Below are 14,810 nucleotides of genomic sequence, written 5' to 3'. Positions count from 1 at the left end.
ACAAAGGCAACACCTAACTGGTTTTGCACTGTTACCAGCTCAACAAGGAAACACAAGACAAGGCTACAAAGGAGCAAAGCATGACATCGCTTGCCTCAGTCTCCCGGAGTTGCACACCAGACACCATGAAGCAGATCCCAGGACTCGCAGCAGCAGAAAGGCAAGAAAACAAGGACTACACAACAGATACTACATGACCATCACAGCAAACGCCTCCAGTGGAAAGCCACAACAGCTTGGGGACATTCAGAAGCAAGCAGCTCTTCCTAAAAGACTAGCGGCTCCGAACAGACTCAAGCAAGTACAAACACCCAACGAGTCTGGAATCTACACAAGCAGGCATTAGGCAAAGGCTCAGATATTACTAGCACAAAACACAGCAGCCTCTGTAGCAAAGCCCCTGGGCAGAGGATTATTAGATGCTTTTGACATACCTCTCAACCTGTCAGAGACTGAATGCAGGACACCAGCCCTCTAACATGTAGAAAAATTCCTCACTGCAAGTGGCTGATGGGGAAGGGTCAAAGGCAATGACTCAGAGACACATCTGAGGTGCTGATTTCCTCAAGGAGGGATAGAAATTGAGAGTTGGAAACACTCAGCTCTTTTTCAGAGTAATCCTGTTTTGGTGTGTTTCATTCCCCTGGATCCCCAGTGAAAGCGTTCCACTGCTTTTGCATGAAAATAGCTTCTCTTGCTCTTTTGACTTCAGAAACTCTTGCTACTTATTGCCACCCAACCTGGAGTCAACAATTCTCCACCTGCGACACCTACAGTGTAGTTGGGAGGGCAGAAAGAAGAGGAGCCACAAGAACATGGCAAACTTGTCAAAGGAACCGAGATCCCATTCCCAGGCAGCCACCATCACAATTTAGGTGAGTAAGGAAGAGCTGGGATGAGTCCTGCAGTCTACTTTGCAGGAGACATCAGCAGCCCTGTAAAAAGGACATGGCTTGGCATCACTCAAATGAGTGGAAATCTGGCTCTAGCTTTCACAAGGAATTGAACTGAGCCTCTGAATGAAAGGACCCAACACCCAATAGGATGCAAAGCAAGTTATCTCCCAAATGCACTGCCCCGGATTCAAGCTGAGAGGTAAGCAGGTAAGCAGGCTCCTTCCCCTCCTCCTTACCTTCGCACCCGGTGGTGTAAATGCTGATGCTGCCGCGTTATAAGGGCACTTTCCCAAACAGGGCCACTGTGACTACTCCTATACCAGCTCACGGCTGGGTGTCCTGGGTAGGGTGCACTAGTGAAGCCATGGTCCGACTCCGTCTCTGCAGCCAGCGATGAGGCAGAGCTCCCCATGGTTCCCCCCTACCCAAGCCACGCTGAGATTTATCCTAGGTTAGGTCCAAGCCAGTGGCACGAGCAGTTCGGGTGGAATAGGCGAGGTGCTGCGACATGGGCTGCTGTAAAGATGCCAACACACTGGAGAAAGGAAGGTCGGTTCTGATCAAGAGTTAAAAAAAAAAAAAAAAGAGAAAGGGGAAAAACAGAGGAAAGAAAAAGAGAGAAAGATAAGGTATGATTTAAGCAACAACCCTCTGCTTTTAGAAGCCTATTAATGCATGCTCTGACCAGGATCCCCATCCCAGCACTTACTGGGATGGGAAGGGACATTTCACTGAACCCAGCTTTTACTGCCTGGAGATGGGGAGTACAGGGGCTCTACAGGAGGCTCTCCCCAGTTAAGCACCAGGAGTTCCCAGGCACGGGGAAGCAGCCCGGCTAGTGGCGGAAAGCACACCGGTGCCCAGCAGAAAGCCCTTGCCACCATGGTAAAGCAGCAGCAAAAGAGGCAACCAAGTTTCACTTAGAGCCCAAACCAGCAGCCCTTGGGAAATACATGCACAAAAGGTTATTCTGAAAGCTCCAGGGTCTGACTGGCACACCAGGTTTTTAGTTACCTCAGCTACGAGGAGTACGACTTGATGGCTTGTATGCAGTGAGGAGATTTTATTTTTCTTGTATGCAAAATAAAATATCACTCCTTTCCTGTTCCCTGCTAATGCCACAATAAGGCTGAAAATGGACAGACTGGGCACCTGCACAAGAATGTTTTCTGTGACTCTTTCACACAGTGCAGTGAAATACTTTCAGTGCACGCCAATTTTTAGTTGATACAGAGCATCTCCCTACCCACAGAAGCAAGTTTGGGCCTTTGACTGTTTTCCCCTTCTCCCTCTCTCTTTCCTACTTTTTAGAATTTATTCTTTGAGCTTCCTCACAGTTAAACCACAGAAACGTTTCATGTCCTCTAGTATTCAAAGAAGTTTAAACATACACATGTCTCTCCTTAAAGGAAAAAGGCAGGGCAATCTGGATGCATGTCAGGAGGAATGGATCAAGGGAACATTTAACAGAGCAAAAAAGAAGAAATGAGGAAGAAAAAAATTAGCACAGCTGAGCTTATTCAATTACCACCAGGACTTAGAGATGAATGAACTGTAGAAAGACCTTTGCAAAGCAACTACGTTCCACAGTAAAAAGACTGAAACAAAGACTCCTAAAATACAGTTTTTCAATCCCAGGATTGTTCTAATGGATCAAGAAAGGCCTTGATAGATAACAAACTCTTGCAGGCGGCAGCTCAAGGAGCAGGTGCAGTTTTGCTATGAGCTTAATACCGGAATGTGCCGGCATTAAGCCATTAGCTGGAGAACATTAACTGCTCTGTCGTGGTCTCTTCTCTGCAACCAGCAAAGCCTCGACTAACACAATAAAACTGAAAAAAAGCCCAAGAACACAATTTTCCCTACCTCGATTTCCTCATTTTCATTGGTCTGCCTTACTGCCTTGCATCAGCCAATGCGTCTCCAGACTTCGCTTCCTGCTACCTGCCCAACAGCAAGATTTCACAGATTTTTGCAGACCCAGCCAAAATGGATCCCTGGCACTTCCCCTCTCATTTCCTGCTATTCAAGCAGTTAATTTGTAACATATCTGATTTTCTGGCTAAATGAAAGCCATGTGATGTGAGGGGAAGAATATTTCCAAGTATCATCAGCTCGAGTCTGACCGGAGACATCACTTGTCCCACACTTACAGCATGTCAGGCTCTTCTGCCACAGCCCTCAATGGCTCGCCCATAGCGAGCGCTGTACGTGCTCCAGCCGCCTGGCTGCATGGCAGCAGTGGAGACATGGGCAATGTAACTAAGAAACCTGCTAGAAGAACAAACTCTGTCTGTCACCTCAAGACTTGGTTTCTACCATGATAAAGTAAATAAATAAAGGCAGGATCCTTGGTCAATAGCCTTTTTCCCCCCCCTTGAGCAGAACTAAACTGCCAAATAAAGCAATTCCACAGGCTGGTTCAAGACCACTTCCTCAGCTGACTCTCAAGCTGGAAAAGCAGAACCCTTTGCTTCCTCCTCCTACACACAGAAACACCAGTTTTAGCTCACCACAACAGGCAAGAGACATGCCTGCTGCCCGCACTACTGCTGGCTCCCAACGCGTTGCTTGTGTCGTGGCCCGTCCTCCTCTGCCAGGTCTGCACGAGGGAGTCTGAGCAGGCGGCTCAACACAAACACTCTGCAGGGAGAGGAGAGGCTGGGAGTCTTGCTTTAAAGCAATGTGGTAAAACCCCATGGTGGGCGGAGCTGGGGAGAGGAAGGGATCTATAAATAGGTGGAGGATAACCTAGCTAAGTCGTAGCGATCTCCAAGACTGTCTGGTGTAAGTGGGTTGCTTGGACTGCGAGCGCTGCATGAAATCGGATTTCTCTGGGCAAAGCAGTAAATCCTTTTCTTCAGGGTCACCCCTCATGCCAGGTGAGAGCAGCCAATGAACAATATTTAGGGGGGAATGCTGGCCCAAGGAGGAGAGAGGGTGAACCTGCTCGAAAACAGGAGGAGTGGCAGCATTACAGCTCAGCATAAAGCATGTATGTGCTCGCCATGCTGAGCCAGAAAATGCCTTTGGCCAACACTAAGCAAATGAAGAGCCTGCACGAAGTAAAGTGAGAATGAAACCTACACTCTAGCAAGGGAAGGGGTCAATTAAAGAAGCCTACAAAGAAAAAAATCCTCTCTGGAAGCACCCAGCCTTATTTTTGAGGAACTTCACCCACCAGGCAGGGAGATGCCCCAGAAGATGCACTGCAGGCACATCACCCGTGCTGAGCAGGGAAGGCTTCAGCCGTGGAAGGGGAGCAAACTGCCAAGAGCTCCTCTGCCTTGGCAGGACGGAAAGGGATTTTCCTCCTAATAATGAACTGCTTCCACCTATCTAATCAGGAGAGGAACCAACAATGAACAGATTGAAGTGTCTTGAGAAGGGTGGATCGCACTCATGAAATAAACAGCTAGGCACCTTAGCAAGATGCTGAGTTTGGATTTTGGGTTTTTGCCCCTTGCAGCTGCAATATTTACTAGGTTTCAGCTGGTGCTGTTTAACTGCTCCCAAAATACTGCTTCCAAAATAAAATCAGATTTGCTCTTTCCACCCCCAAGCCACTTGCACCTACTTACCCTGATCTGTTGTACTTGATGCAGACTCTTCCTCAAATTACCCCACCTGCACCCTGAGTAGCAGGCACTTACAGCGAGTTCAGGACAGCGGAGCTTTCCCATGGAGGTTCCTCCTGCTGCCAGGACAGCAGAGCAGTTGCCTGGATGCTTCCAGATAAACCCTATTCCTCAACGCTAGTGAGCAGGGCTGACCCTTTGGGCCCAGCTCTTCTGTCACACCACCTACAGCAAAGCAGGCAGGAAGGGTGGGGATCTGGGTCTGCCCAACCCCTTTTCCTTCCCCCTGGTTCCAAAGTAGATTTTGGCTCTGAAGAGAGAAAAAAAAATAAAAGGAAAACGTGGAACTAGCCCATGTGTTTCAATGTATCTAGGAAGCTACAGGATCAATTTTTCCTAGGATCCTCCTAGGATCAGCCCCAAGCTCTTCCCTTTGGCATACAGCAGGAAGAAGAGACAGAGGTCCCTGGAGCTGCTCCAGCCCACTAAGGAAACCAGTGGGGCAAACGGAGCCCAGCTGTTCCTACGTGTAGAAGCCCCCTCCTTGTGATGGAATATCCCCCACACTCCTTTCCTTATTAATGTATTTGTCTGTGCAGCACAAGCCAGCTCAGCTACTGCCTGAGTTTTCCAGCATCCCTTGGTTCTCAGCCTCCGAGGCTCAGGGACAAGACTTTGTCACTTTATTAATTCCGCCACTCCCCCAACCTATAAATGAAGTCACCTCTGAGCTACTCCCTTGTTCCAGGGAAGATCCAGGAATGAAAACTCAGCCACCCCGCACACCAGACAACTCTTGTCTGAGGTGCCAGGCCAGCAGCTGGCCCAGGAGAGGGCACACCACGTATGTGGGGGAAAAACATCCCTCAAAGCTGTGCCCAGAGGAAGACACATAGCAGGAGGCTTAATTCTAGGATTGAAGCTGCAGGTACCAACCCTCCTCTTCCCTCTGCTGTGTGGACTCCCTTGCCTGGGGGCTAAGACAAGCTGGGACCTGGTACCACCCTCCATGGGAAAGGAGGAGCTCTCTACTCTCACTCACATGCAACCCGCTGCTTGCAGGGAGAAATATGGGTTCCTGAAGAGCCCTGAATGTCCAGTCCCCACACACTGCCCCTCCTCTCTGGAGACTGCAGGACATAACTCACACATCCTAAACACAAAGTAGCTTGGGGGCAGGTGAGTGCAGCTGGAGGAGCTGTGGTTGGCTTGGGGCATCAGGCTGGAGACCACTTCATACATCATGAAGACAGGGCAGACCTGTGACCCTCTACCAATCTTGCCACCAGGCGGAGGAGGAGGAGGTCTCCCCACCTACCACCCAAGGAGACACACGCTCACAGGCATCCGGAGTGAGCAGGGAACAGTGTGCAGGTATGGGTAAGGCAGCGTAGAGATGTGTTGGTGTAAGAAGGTTATAAAGTCACAGAGGACGTCTGGCACAGGATAACTGAAGCAGGATGCAGGGTGGAGTCCTGATGGTGTGTCATGCCAACCAAGCAAGGAAAAAAAGCTCAAGCATTTGTGTGCATGGCAAACGACACACAGCTAGGCTCCCTGCTCTGCAGGGCAGGGCAGCAGAACCTGAGGACCTGCAAAGCCAAGTACCGGCACCAAGCAGAGCATGACTTGTATTCACCATGCTAAAAGGACCCGGACAAAAGAAGTTGGCCCAGGGGAGGAAGGGAGAACAATCTCTCTTTTTCCACAAGGCAGGGAGGAAAAAGCAGACAAGCAACAAGACATCCACCTCAGATAGATGCAGGACAGACTGAAATCCAAGATACTAAACACCCACACAGTGAGAGCTCTATGGCTCAAGTGCAGCAAGAGATCCTGCAGTCACCTGCGGGACCCCTGTTGCAAAGCAGCCAAGCAAACTGGAATGCTCCATGCTGAGCAGGTACCTTGATGACAAGAGACAAAGTTTTGCTGCTCTTTCTTCCTGTCCTCACCTGCCAAGCCAGCACTACAAGGCAGCCGGAGTGCTGCAGTCTTGGCAGGAAATTAAGGTGTCAGCAAGTTCCAGTTCCTTGCAAAGCTTCTGGCAGGGAGGGGTGGGAAGGTACCTCCAAGGACAGACTGAGGCATAGGTATAACAGGAAGGACAGGCCAGCAATTGGCGCACTCGGCTGGAACATGGGAGGCTTTTTTTATCCTTCATGCTATACCACAGGACTCCTGTGTGGCTCGGGGCATAGTCTGTGACTCAGAAAGCACTGCCCTACCTCCTAGGGCCAAGAAGTCTTCAGGTTCACAAGGCAACTAGGATGACAGGCGGTGTGCAAGCACCACAAATGGGAGGACAGGTTAAAATGGAGAGAAGGCTAAAATTTACCCAAATGTTGTTACGGGGCAGCACAGCTGAGAAGAGAGAGGCAAGTCAGATGTTCTGGCCTTAGAGGAAATCTCGGGGACTGGAAGCTGCAAATGAGCTATTTTCGAAATCATGGTAAGAAATAAGATTGGTGTGCTACTTGCGGAGATATCATTAGATGAAATCAGCTGCCTGGAAACAGATTTCCAGATGGGCTATTAATGAGGTAACAAGATAATTTAACCTGGAGTCCTAGACCAACACAGAACAGGACCTCACACTTCATGCTATGCTTCAGCAAAGTCCAGAACAGCAGCACATCTTTCTGGCCACAGACATTAGCATGCAAAGGCAAGCCTGAGGATCTTTACCTTCTTTCAGCTGCCTTGAAACTGGTTCTGGCCCAACATTAACACAGAAGAAACTCACACACAGCAGCTGAGTTGGGCTGAGCTGCATTTAATGCCCAGCACTGACTCTTCGTAAGTATGCAGGCAGAGGAAGAGATGTCCAAAGCCTGAAGTGAAAGATTGATAGAAAAAAGTAGATTTACTGTAGAGCCAGCTTAGCCACAAAGCAACTAGCTTCCAAGTCTGAAAAAGTTTCCTCTTCTGCCTTGCACAGGACACTGTAAACCAGTGATAGATTATCCAGTGAGCTACTGGAAATCTATCAATGTCACTTTGAGAGAGGGGATTATACAGATTTGAAAGGACAACCAACATCCTAATTACAAGCTACAGGGAATAAAAGAGGGAGAAGCAGTGGAAAGGAAGGTTTATTCAAAATAAGGGTTAACCTCAAAACATTGACAGCTGAAGAGCAGGAATGTCCTTTTCTTAATAAGCATGAAAAAGCAGCAGGGTCTGAATGTACACACATTTAAAAAAAAAAAAACAAACCCAACAAAAAACCCAAACCAAACAAACAAAAAACTGAAAACCAAATCTCTAAAACCCTAGTGCTTTATTAAGTCAATTAACATTGCTTCAGTGAAGTGCAATGAGCCACTTGTATCCTCCAGTTTAGTAGCCAATTGTGGCTGGCTTCTGACTGCAGTGTTAACAAAAGCATGTGTGGGCTGGCGTGGTTTGTCTCATTAGCAACATCGCTGTAATGCCACAGAAAGACAGACAGGGGAAGAAACAAAATAAGACAAGCCACAGCATCCAATCTTGGGAAACTTTACCAGCAGATCTAATTTCCAAATCTTTTCCTCCCTGTATTTATAATCCTGTAGCAGAGTTCTGTCATCCTACTTAGTCCACAGACTACCCCAACGACAAAACATGCCAGGTTGAAAACTCACCTCGACAGACTGCCCACTGAGACCAGTTGCATTACAAAAACCAGAAAACTTTTCTTTGCCTGTTACCAATATGCCATAGGTTTAATGGGAAGAGCATAAGAAGGGATGCTTTGCAGGAAGCACACACACACGGGGCTTTTGCCAGGAAAAACGCGTCTTGAGTAACACATGTGCTCTTAGTTTCCTCTTTTTTTCTGAAAGGTTTAACTACACTCTGGGTTACCCAGCAGCAATAAAACATTCCCCCCTCCTTTCTCACTTACAGCAGAGTGTTGATTGGTAAACAGCAGATCTTCCTGTCTGAGGCTGTGCCAGCCTGTGCAGAACAGAACTGTTGTTATTGCACATTCACAGCTAGAGATAAACATGAATAAGAGCCACGAGTAAGAGCCAGGCACTGGCTCTCCAATACGTTGCTTTATCAGATTCACCTTGATTTGACTGTTTCTGGCAACATCTCTCCCTCCTGAAGGGGCAAGATGGCAAAAGTAGAAAGGACAAACATTAAAAAAGAAGACAGAAGGGACAGCAGCGCAAAAAGCGCTCTTCTGTATTTGCTAACATTCATGAACTGTGCAGCTCAGACTTCCACCTGCAGTTAAAACACTCAAAAGCACAACACGGAAATAAACGGGCCCAGCAAAACCAACCTCCCAAAAGGAAGCAATGGAAAAACAAAGTAGCTTTCAACACATTTTTCAAGACGAATCTGCATCGAGAGCCATGACTTGTGCAGGACATAAAGGTTACAGTGAACTAGGGAAGGAAAAAAATTTGCAAGTCATCTTCCATTTGCAAAATGACACTCTGCAATGACGAAAGAACAATAAACCAGCCCAGGAAAACTGGATACTGGAAGTCAGATGACGGTTTCTAACCTTTCAAAGAGCAGATCTCTGGACCAGCTACTCCAGAAGCACTACGGAAAAAAGCACAGAGTTAGTTCCAACAAGTAGTTCCTGGACAAGTTCATGACCTGCACAAGGGGACCGTCTTCAGCAGTAGGGAACTGACTTGATGACCCATGACATTCCTCCCAATCACTCAGCAAGCTGAATTCATAGAGGGCCATAGGTGCCCAGGCATAGCACAAACACAAGGTCAGACCCAAAAGGACATCAGGGATTGTATCTTCAGATCATGCTAAGCTGACAGATAAGCAGAAAAAGAGTTGGCCACCACGGAAGGGAGGGGAAGAGAGTTGCAGCAAGGAGTGGAGTCTCACAGGCAGTGAAAACCCAGGGCATGGACTTGGAAAGCAAAGTCTCAGAGGCAGAGGGTGGAGGAGATGTCCCCTGAGCACACTGTCCCCAGACACTCCAGCCACAGCTTTAATTCTAAAACAGGTTAGACAGATGGTAAATATGCAATTTTTCCAAGCCACATCCAGCTGCATCCCTTGCTAGAGACACTCCCAGTCTTCACCACAGTGCCCTGTCCAGAGCCACACAGACTCTTCACACAAGGGCAATAGTACCTGGCTATCTCCTTCTGCCATTTTTATGCAATTTGGTCTTTCCTGGCTTTAATCAGGCACCACGACCCAATTTCCAACCAACTAGCCTAGATTTAAACCACCATGTCTTTGGCTGTGCCTCAGGCAAGCGCAAAGGTAGGATAAGCCTGACAGACAACAGTGGCATTTGGCATTTCCATCTCAAACAACCAGGAGATAAAAGCATAAGAATCACCGAGAACTGCACAAGGGGCTGCTGCCTTCCCAGTGAGCACAGGGAACCAGGAGAGCACAGGGAAGGTGAGACAAGGAGAGTGAAACCCAGAGGGGGCAAGAAGACAGTGCCTCTTCTAGCACAGCTCAGTGTGATAACCCAACAGAGAAGCATCACATTATTGCTCACCCCTCTCCACCTCCAGATTACACCTGTACGCTGTCCTGGGCCGTTCTGAAAAACATGTGAATCCTTCTGCACACTGATGTCATAGCCATGCCATTATTTCTGTTAGGAGGTGAGATTGTAATTGAAATTTTATGACCAGAATAACACCTGGTACAACTGAAGTGACAGAGGTACAATAGTGCCTGACACCACTATGATATTCCCCTTTCCTCACCGGAGTAGCTGTACTGGCTTACGTCTCCATCACAAGCGGCTCCTCTTCCGCTACACTAGGACAGCTGAAACTGCAGGATGTGTTCAATTACACAACACCTTAAACAATATTTGCCCATGAGAGCAGTTATTTGAACAAATATAACAATCACATGAGGAAAATGCCGTACTCTAAGATGAGAGGGCTGAAACAGAATGCAGATGCTTTGAGTAAGAAGCTGCCTTTGCTACAGTGAAGCCAGCCCTAACGGGCCATCCAACGTACCATCCTGCACCGCAATGGAGCTGGCCTCTTAACCAAGACCAGCTGGCTGCATCCTGAACCCACATTACCCCAAACAGGCAGATGGAGAGGAGATCACGTTACAGGAGTCACTCTCAAACGCCTAGCAAGACACCCAGTTGCCTAAGCCTCATATGGTGCTACAGACCCCCAACCTTTCCTCCACCAGGCTCTGCTTGCTAAAGCAACCTGCATGGCAAGGTCAGGCAACGGGAACAAGGGCTTTCAACACCTGCATCAGCATTCACCAGACACTCCAAGGCTGCATCAAAACTCATCCAAGAGCAGGAATGTTACTTCATCCCTCCCACAGTTGAGAGCTAGCCATGGCAGAGATCTGACACCTGCCTGTTGACAGTCACCAAAGACCAGAGTGCTCGTGGCCTGGCTTCATTGACCCCAAACGGCAAAAGATTCCGCAGACCTTCTGCAAAGGACACTAAAGTCACACGGCGACTCCAGCTAGCCCATAAGCATCCGGGCAGACCAGATTGGCCAACACACAGCACGGTAGCGCCCATTCAATTAATCCTGGCCTGGGAAAAGGCCACATCAGCCTTGCTCATTCAAACACAAGGACGACACCATCAGACACCCTCCTGCAGTGGACAACACAAGCGTATCCTGAAGGTACAAGCTCTGACTGGTTTCCCACCACCTCATCCTGCCTCTGCAGAGCAGGCTCTGAAGCACCCAACTAAAAGCAGCCCAGCCACATAAGGTACAACACAGTCATCTCCCCATCCCAGTCCTGGGCTGGGAACTGCAACACCACTGTGGTTATTACAAGCAAAGCAACAAAGAGTTTCTTAAAATAATTTATTTCCCTGCCCTCGCACTGCCTCAAACACACCCTGGGACAGTCAGGTGGTTTCCATGGCTTAAGATTGCAAGGTCCTGGAAGACCTCACATTTTCTCTTCCACTCTTAGAGTTTCTTCTTCACCGTGAGAAAAGCTGGGAATGCCAATATCCCACCCATAAGAGCACATGGCCTTTACACAGACAGTGAGGAGAGGGGAACACTCAAAGAAGCAATGAAAACCAGGAAGATGAGAACGAGGCACGTGAGAGACAAGAAGCAGGGTAACCGTGCTTACAAACCAGAGGAGAAAAGGTCTTTTTCCTCACAGTCCCTCCCAGCCCAACACAGAACCAACTGCAGTCAGACAAGCCTCTCACCTAACAGTTTCTGCTCTTCAGGTCCAATGTCCGGTCGGTGTGAAGTCAGCCTGGCATCCCTGGAATCGAACGGCTGCTGTTGGCACCAGCTGAGCGGCCCGGTTTGAGGAGCATGCTAGATGGTCTCTGTGCAGAGCTGCTGGTAGCACACCAAGCCTGCCAGAAGGAGTGTCTGCTGCACCAAGCTGATGAACAGAGGGGAAAGAAAGCCACGTAAGAATAAATGGCTGCTGAGACTCCGGGCTGATCAGCGTCACACCAGCACGCGCAACCAACCTCACATTTTAGGTTCTTCAATCAGCATCCACTTGAACTACAGCTCTTGGAAGGCTCTGTGCTTCCCATGGCATTCGGCTGGTGATGGGCTGGAGCTTGGTCTCGCCTGGAGACAGAAACTGCTCTGCTTTTCGGTCAACTCAGATTCTTCACTTGTGGTTTCAGAACCTTTGGCAGTGACTTTATAGTTCTGTTCCCATGACTGGCCTTACTCCCTCTGACTGGTGGTTGCTGCGTAGCATTCTGGTGAGAGCTGTCGTCGTACCAGGTAAGGCAACACCTCAAAAGCACCACAGGATCTTAACGATAAGGATTCTGGACAGCTCTCAACAATTAGCAACAGGGCAGGATCTCCCAAGGGGTCTGCATGTGAACGCAGGGATGTCTAGAGGAGCACACTGCCTGAATGTTCAAATACAGAAACAGATGTTAATTACTCTGCATGGCCAGGACATTGTTAGCAGTTACACCTACTGGAAATTCAAAAGTACAAATTTCTCTATGTCAGGCGTGCCCATCCCACCCCCAGAAGGCACAACATTTGAATACTTGCCTCGGCAAACCTCCCTCCCCCAAGACATTTCCCCTTCCCCCTTCATATTCTCTCCTTTCAAAACAACCTGCTTTAATGAAATTCATACTTTGCGAAAGTGCCATCTCCTCTGGGATGGGCTTTTATCAGATGGAAGCAACAAGAACCCTAGTCCATAACTGTTTGGCTCATCAGCACACTCTCGCTTCTCTATTTTAGATTGGGGAGGGAGCAAAATAGAAAGTAAGGATTCAGCCAGAACAATGTGATCACTGAGCCTCTTTGGGAGCACGGCGGAAGCACACAAGGGCAACAGACCTGATTTTGCCCCAACCACCTTGCCCACTCTCTCCACAGTCAGGCAGGTGCAGCATGATGCCCCTGGGGTCGGTTATGGTGAATTCACAAAGAGCTTTTCCGTTGCAGTGCTCTGCACCGCTGAGATTTCCAGGCAGTGTGGAAAAGATGACTGGTGGTGAACACCTGGATGTGCGCTGCTAATGAAATCAAAGCAGCAAATGGAGAATGTTATGGAGAGGGCAAGAGACACCATTCGGGAACCAGTAAAAAAGTAAATAAGGGACTGATTAAGGTTCAAAAGGACCATCTCAATCCTTTTCAACCGAAGGGTCTGTACAGCAGACTGGGTGCACAGGGAACTTCTGGCCCACAGCATCTCCAAGGCACTCGGACAACCGAGCCGCTCCTGCTCACTGGAAAGGCTTAAGACTTATGAGAGCTAAAGAGAGAGCGAGACAAACACCAGAGGACGGAGTACCCCACAAATGCCTACATCAATCTATGTGACACCATGTCATTTTTCCTGCAGGAGACATGTTTGCATACACATGGGCTAGGTAGAGAAACCGCTTAACACCCAGCAGCTTAAAAAAAACCCTTTTGGCTGTGCTGAAATTCCAAGGACTGCCCGAGCTCTGCCTGCTGGCCTGAGTCATGCAGGCGGGTGACCAACATGGACAACCTGGCAAACAAGACCTTGACCACACCAGTGCTGCAGCTTCTCTAGACAGCAGAGCTGCCATGGCAGGAAGGACAGAGCCCAGCACACAAGGACCCTCATGCTGTGTTCCCACTTCCACGGACCAGCAGAAATATGGGGGAGTTAACTTGTTACCTGGCAAAGCTGTTTTGAGAGTTAGCTTGTCTGCAAACCTTTTTGTTACAGGAGCAGAAGGACCTGTAACTGTAACAGGAGCAGAAGAACACAAAGCAATGCAAGTTGGGAAGCTGCCTGTGATATCCTCAGGAAACCAAAATCATCTGGGCTGGCACTGGGAACAAGATGCTGAAGGGGAAACTCGGTGCCACAGGAAGTGCCACATTAGAGATGCAGGTGGTCGATATCACTGGAGGGGGGATGATGGCCTTTTGTAAGGTCTTGGTCTCTATTTTACCAAAGCAGACACGTATTGATAACCCCGCAGCTTTGGTAAGGGCTGCTAATCCTGGGAGTGGGGCGAGATGCCACCTTGGCCTCCCTGACACAGTGCAATGGCCTTTGTCCTCTAATGCCGATGCTGTTCAGGCCCACAGCATTTAGTTAGGGCCCTGGCTTGCTACAAAAAGGGCTGCATTGCAGGAACAGAAAAGCTATTTCTTTTTTTATGAACACACATCAGAGTTTACACCATTGGCAAAGTGCAGAGGCACGCAGTTGCAGAAGAACAGAGATATGGTTCCAATACTGTTTCAAATGGGCAAGCCTGAAGACTCGGCTTCAGTTTTTAGAAATCAAACTCGATCATCTCAAGCTGGCAAAAATGGCCCCATGTTCCCTCAAGTTATTTCCTTTTCAACTAGGCAGGGTACAGCACAATAGGAAATACCAGCCGTTATGTACTCAACCTCCAGAAACCCAAAGGGCCAATTCTAGCAACCCACGGCAGCTTTCCAATCCTCCCTGATCTATTTGCCGGAGTTAGACTGAAAAGCATGCTGCCCCCAAGCTATTCAGCAAACTCCACGTCCTGCTAATTACATCAATATAAATGTATTATCTTGGCTGTCAAACATCGGCTGCCTGAACAGGATGACGCTCTGCAATGTAAATGCAGGAAAACAATTGCTCTTTCTGCTGGTGACACATTTCTTTGGATCTTATTTCCTTTTCAGGGCTCCCCCTTCTCCCTTCTGCCCATGCACCAGGGCAGCAGCATTTTTTCCAGAGCAAGAGGAAACAGCACACAAAAACCCTCCTCATCTTTTAAGCGACCAAACATGAGCAAATTTTGGGAACATCACCAGGATTTCCTATCAGCCAACCTGAGAGCTGCCAACGCACAGGGAAGGGAGCTGTGAAGGCAAGAGTTAAATGTTTCTTGTGCACAGGCAACAGCCCTCCTGCC

At 48.5% G+C, this 14,810-nt stretch overlaps 1 protein-coding gene across 7 annotated transcripts in view; it reads right to left on the bottom strand.

Moving 5' to 3' along the window:
* Positions 1 to 14,810, bottom strand: part of CAPN15 (calpain 15) — a 60,277-nt gene that overhangs the window by 42,760 nt on the left and 2,707 nt on the right. For 2 of the 7 annotated variants that reach the window (XM_064462209.1, XM_064462204.1), the window contains exon 1: positions 1,133 to 1,452. In XM_064462209.1, the coding sequence (XP_064318279.1) occupies positions 1,133 to 1,308 (176 nt within the window). In that variant the 5' untranslated portion in view covers positions 1,309 to 1,452. Of the gene's footprint in view, positions 1 to 1,132; positions 1,453 to 3,409; positions 3,432 to 4,077; positions 4,206 to 8,978; positions 9,020 to 11,636; positions 11,822 to 11,912; positions 12,315 to 14,810 lie in introns of those variants that run through there. The other 5 variants (XM_064462206.1, XM_064462202.1, XM_064462205.1 and 2 more) reach the window with 5 other exon arrangements.

This window comes from Phalacrocorax carbo, chromosome 10 (assembly GCF_963921805.1).
Source record: "Phalacrocorax carbo chromosome 10, bPhaCar2.1, whole genome shotgun sequence".
Taxonomy (NCBI): Eukaryota; Metazoa; Chordata; class Aves; order Suliformes; family Phalacrocoracidae; genus Phalacrocorax; species Phalacrocorax carbo.
Note: the sequence above shows the minus strand (reverse complement) of the source record. Positions and strands in the feature narration are given on the sequence as shown.